Below are 4,578 nucleotides of genomic sequence, written 5' to 3' on the forward strand. Positions count from 1 at the left end.
TCACCCGAACAGTTGGGCTGCTGTGCGGTCGTTTGAGTTGGTGTGCCGGTATCTCGACCTTCCGGCTTCCGTTCCTGTTTTTCTTTTTCTTTTCTTATGCACTCTCCCGACTAAGGAGGGGAAGCATAAGAAGGGGTATATGTCTTTCTGTGCTCAGCCTCATCGCCGTATTTTTGGCTTATTTGAGGATTCTTTTCATGGTTTTAAGTGGGAGTATTTTAAGGTGGGTCCTGTCCAGGGGCACCATCCATTCTGGCTGTCGCCGGAGGGCGTACGTCGGTTTCCAACATACTGGAATTTCCAAGCTGGCCCGTCGGTTCTAACTAAATTCACCTACGATGGTTTGTCCCAGGAGGATAAGGACGTTGCCAACGTTTTGTGGTATTTGTTTGGTGAGTGTCCGTTGAATCCTCGGGACGTTATGGGGGATCCCGAGGCTTGTCGGGCATATATTGGTGTGTGCCTTGTCTTCTTTTCCTGATTTTATATGTTCTATTTTTCTCTTTTTGTAACTATGTTTTGTTATTTTTGATTTCTTTCAGTTGAGATGGCTGGTGGGCTGACTTCTCTGGCTAGGTTGAAGGCGGTGATGGGCCGGGAGGAGGGATCCTCGTCTCCTTCTACCCCTGTCTCCAATCCTGCCGTGGAATCTCAACCGGTTTCTCAAGAGGTGATTTCCTCGGCTGCACGGGCCGAGGTTCAAGCTTCCCCTGGCCCTGCGAACTCTCCTGAGGTTGTGGTGGTGTCGGCTGCTGAGGCTTCTCGGAAGAGGAGGAGGCCTGAGGATCCGAGCAGCGAGACTTTTGAGGAGGGTTTGGTGCCTAGTGTGATGGATCGTCGTTTTGATGCCCCGGGTTTCATTGATCAGCATTTGATGCCTGGTACGGAGCCTTATTTTGATGGCTGTGATGTCTCGTTCCAGGCCAAGTCAGTGTATCGTGCTCTCCTTCGCTCTGCTGTTGTTGTTCGGAAGGCTGAGCCCGTGATGGCTCAGGTCGGTTTACTAAACAAGAAACTTCGCCAATCTCAGGCTGAGGTGGCTAAGTTGAAGGAGGAGCTCGAGGCTGCCGAGATTGCGAGGGAGAAGGCGGTGAAGTCTTCTGAGGAAGCCGGGGCGGAGATTCTCCGGCTTTTCGAGGTTGAGACTTCACTCCTTTCTCAGCTAGGTGAGGAGCGGCGCAAGGCTTCCGATGCGGGTTCCCGGGCTGCCGTACTTCTTGGTGAGACGGAGGCTCTGAATGCCGAGGTTGCTGCATTGAAGAGGGAAAAAACAGAACTGTTGGCCGATGCTAAGGATGCGATTGCTGCTACCGAGGAGACGATGAAGGCGCAGGCCCTGGTGCTTGCTCCGGGAGTGGATGTGTCCGTGATGGGAGCATTCAAGACCGTTCGCGATGGCCGGATAGTCGACCTCGAGTAGCTTTATCTTTGTAATTTTTGTTCTTCCGCTCTTTTAGACTTACTTTATTTTTTGGATACTTTTGGTTTGGCCGTGGGCCGTGTAACCGTGACTCCGTAGCTTTTGGATTTTGTTTTAATGACTTTTCTAGCCGTTCGGGCTCTTTTCGTATGTTCCGTTTTAAAGCTATTCCGTTTGGTTTCCCATATTTGGGATGAGTGGACCGTCGTGTGGTCGGGTTTATATGGATATCCGTGGGTTGGGTCCGGAGGGTGATCGGTCCTCCAGTTGTGGCCGTGTTTTTGTTCCGTATTTGGGACATTATGTGAAAAATAAAGAATTTAGGGATAGCTTTGTAATGGGATTTTATTGATGGGTGGGCCTCGTTAAAACCCTCCGTTGTTGGCGGGAAAGAGTACCCGAATTTGATACATAGGCGTAGTTTTGAAATGTAAATTTGCAACGACTGAATAAGTAAAGCGAAATCGTAAAAGAAAACCGGGGGGGGGGGGGAATGGAGACCTGGGTTGGTTTTAGGAGTAGTATCGCCGTAAGTTGGCGGCGTTCCACGTTCTCGGGACTTCGTGACCGTTAAGCCGTTCGAGCTTGTACGCTCCTTTTCCGATTGCAGCTTTGATTCTATATGGTCCCTCCCAGTTGGGGGCGAGTTTCCCTTCTCCCGGAGTTGGGAGACCGATGTCGTTTCGTCGTAGGACGAGGTCGTCTGTCGTGAATTCTCGCCGAATGACTCCGTTGTTGTATCTTAGGCTGATTCTTTGTTTTAGGGCTAGTTCCCTGAGGTGGGCTACGCTTCTTATTTCATCAGTGAGGTCTCGTTCTGCTTCTTCGTCGTTGCCCCCGATTGTTCTTCGCGGACTTGGGTCGCCGATTTCAACTGGGATGACAGCTTCCGTGCCGTAGGTTAGTCGAAAGGGGGTTTCCCTGGTAGCTGTCTGGGGGGTCGTGCGGTACGACCATAAGACCGATCCGAGTTCGTCCGCCCATAGCCCTTTGGCTTCGTCGAGTCGTTTCTTGAGGCCTTTGACTATTATTTTGTTTGCTGATTCCACTTGCCCGTTTGTTTGGGGGTGTTCTACCGAGCTAAAGCGGTGGGATATGCGTAGTCCGCTTAGGAATTCCTTGAATTTTGTGTCGACGAACTGGGTTTTGTTGTCCGAGATGACGATCTTGGGGATCCCGAACCGGGTAATGATTTGTCACCAGAGGAATTTTCGACATTGGGTCGCGGTGATAGAGGCTAGTGGCTCGGCCTCGATCCATTTGGTGAAATAGTCTATGGCGACGATGAGATATCGGAGTTGGCCTGGTGCCGTGGGAAAAGGTCCGACAAGGTCGATCCCCCAGGTGCCGAATGGCCGTTCTGCCGATATAATGCTGAGCTGGTGCGGGGCGGCTTGGTGGATGTTGGCGTGCCTTTGGCATTTGTCGCAGTTTTTCACTAGTTGTACGGAGTCTCGGATGATCGTGGGCCAGTAGTAGCCGGCGCGGATGACTTTTTGGGCAAGGGTTTTGCCTCCGATGTGGTGTCTGCAACAGCCTTCATGGATTTCGCGGAGTATGTATTCCGTGTTCCCGGGCTCGACGCATTTGAGCAGGGGTTGCGAGAGTCCACGTTTGTATAGTTGTCCCGCGATGACCGTATAGCCGGCGGCCCTCCTTTTTATTCGTTTTTCCTCTTTGGGGTCTTCGGGTAGTGTTCTGTTGAGGAGGTACTGTAGGATGGGGTAGGTCCAAGACTTGTGGTGGGAGTGCGTCAGGTGGGTGTCGGCTGTTAGGGATACGGACGGTGTTTTGACGACCTCCTGAATTAGCGATTTGTTGCCGTGTCCTGGTTTGGTGCTGGCAAGTTTAGAGAGGAGGTCGGCTCTGGCGTTTCTTTCCCTGGGGACGTGCTGTATGGTTACCTGGTCAAATTCTTCTTTTAGTTTGTTGACTTTGGCGAGGTATTGTTGTAGCAGGGGATCTCGCGTTTGGTAGTCTCCGTTGATTTGGGAACTGACTACTTGCGAATCCGTGTTGATTTCTAGGACCTTTACCCCGACTTCGCTGGCTAGGGTTAGTCCTGCCAGGAGGGCCTCGTATTCTGCTTGGTTGTTTGAGACCGGGAAATCGTATCGGACTGATTGTTCGATTACGACGCCATTTTGGCTTTCCAGAATGACTCCGCCGCCTCCGGAAGTGACGTTCGAGGAGCCGTCGACGTGTAGTTTCCATGACTCGGGAGGGGTGTTTCCCGGTGTCATCTCGGCGATGAAGTCGGCCATGGCCTGTGCTTTGATTGCGTACCGGGGTTCGAACTTGATGTCGAATTGGGATATTTCGACGGACCATGCTAGCATTCTTCCCGCTAGGTCGGGCTTCTGTAGTACCTGTTTAACTGCTTGGTCGGTTCGAACCGTTACGGGGTGGGCTTGGAAATATTGCCGCAGGCGTCGGGATGCCGTGAGGAGGGCGAAGGCTAGTTTTTCTAGGCGCGATTAGCGGGTCTCTGCGTCTTGTAGGACTTTGCTTGTGAAATATATGGGTTTTTGCTCCTTTTTCTTGTTTTCTCGGATGAGTGCCGCCGCGAGTGCTTCTTCCGTTATGGAGAGGTATAAGTACAGGGTTTTCCCTGTTTGGGGTTTGGCGAGAATTGGTGGTTCCGCCAGGGTTTTCTTGAACTGTTGGAATGCCGCTTCGCACTCCTCTTTCCACATGAAGGGGGCTCCTTTCTTCATTAATTTGAAGAAGGGGATTGCTTCTTGGGCTGATGCTCCGAGAAAACGAGATAGGGCTGTTAGTCGGCCGGTGAGCTTCTGAACGTCGCGTAGGTTTTTTGGGCTCGTCATCTCGAGGATGGCACGACATTTCTCCGGGTTGGCTTCAACTCCGCGTTGTGTAATCATGAAGCCGAGGAACTTCCCTGCCTCCATTCCGAAGGCGCACTTTGTTGGGTTGAGTCGCATTTGGTGCCTTCTTAGGGTGTCCATTATGACCTTGAGGTCGCTGATGAGTTGTTCGTCGGAGTCAGTTTTGGCGAGCATGTCGTCTATGTAGACTTCTAGTTTTGTTCTGGATAGGTTCTGGAATATTTTGTTGACGAGCCGTTGGTACGTTGCTCCGGCGTTTTTCAGACCGAAGGGCATGACTGTGTAGCAGTACGTGCCGTCGGGGGTGAT

General features: G+C 51.7%; 1 protein-coding gene across 1 annotated transcript; it reads left to right on the forward strand.

The window, feature by feature from the left end:
• The first annotated feature begins 547 nt into the window (after window positions 1-547).
• LOC148568263 (uncharacterized) lies at window positions 548-1,420 on the forward strand. Its single transcript, XM_088483809.1, has one exon. It carries the CDS (start codon window positions 548-550, stop codon window positions 1,418-1,420), a length of 873 nt encoding a protein of 290 aa, XP_088339935.1.
• Window positions 1,421-4,578: the final 3,158 nt, after the last annotated feature.

Source organism: Arachis ipaensis, chromosome B4, assembly GCF_059453495.1.
Source record: "Arachis ipaensis isolate K30076 ecotype BB chromosome B4, ASM5945349v1, whole genome shotgun sequence".
Lineage (NCBI taxonomy): Eukaryota > Viridiplantae > Streptophyta > Magnoliopsida > Fabales > Fabaceae > Arachis > Arachis ipaensis.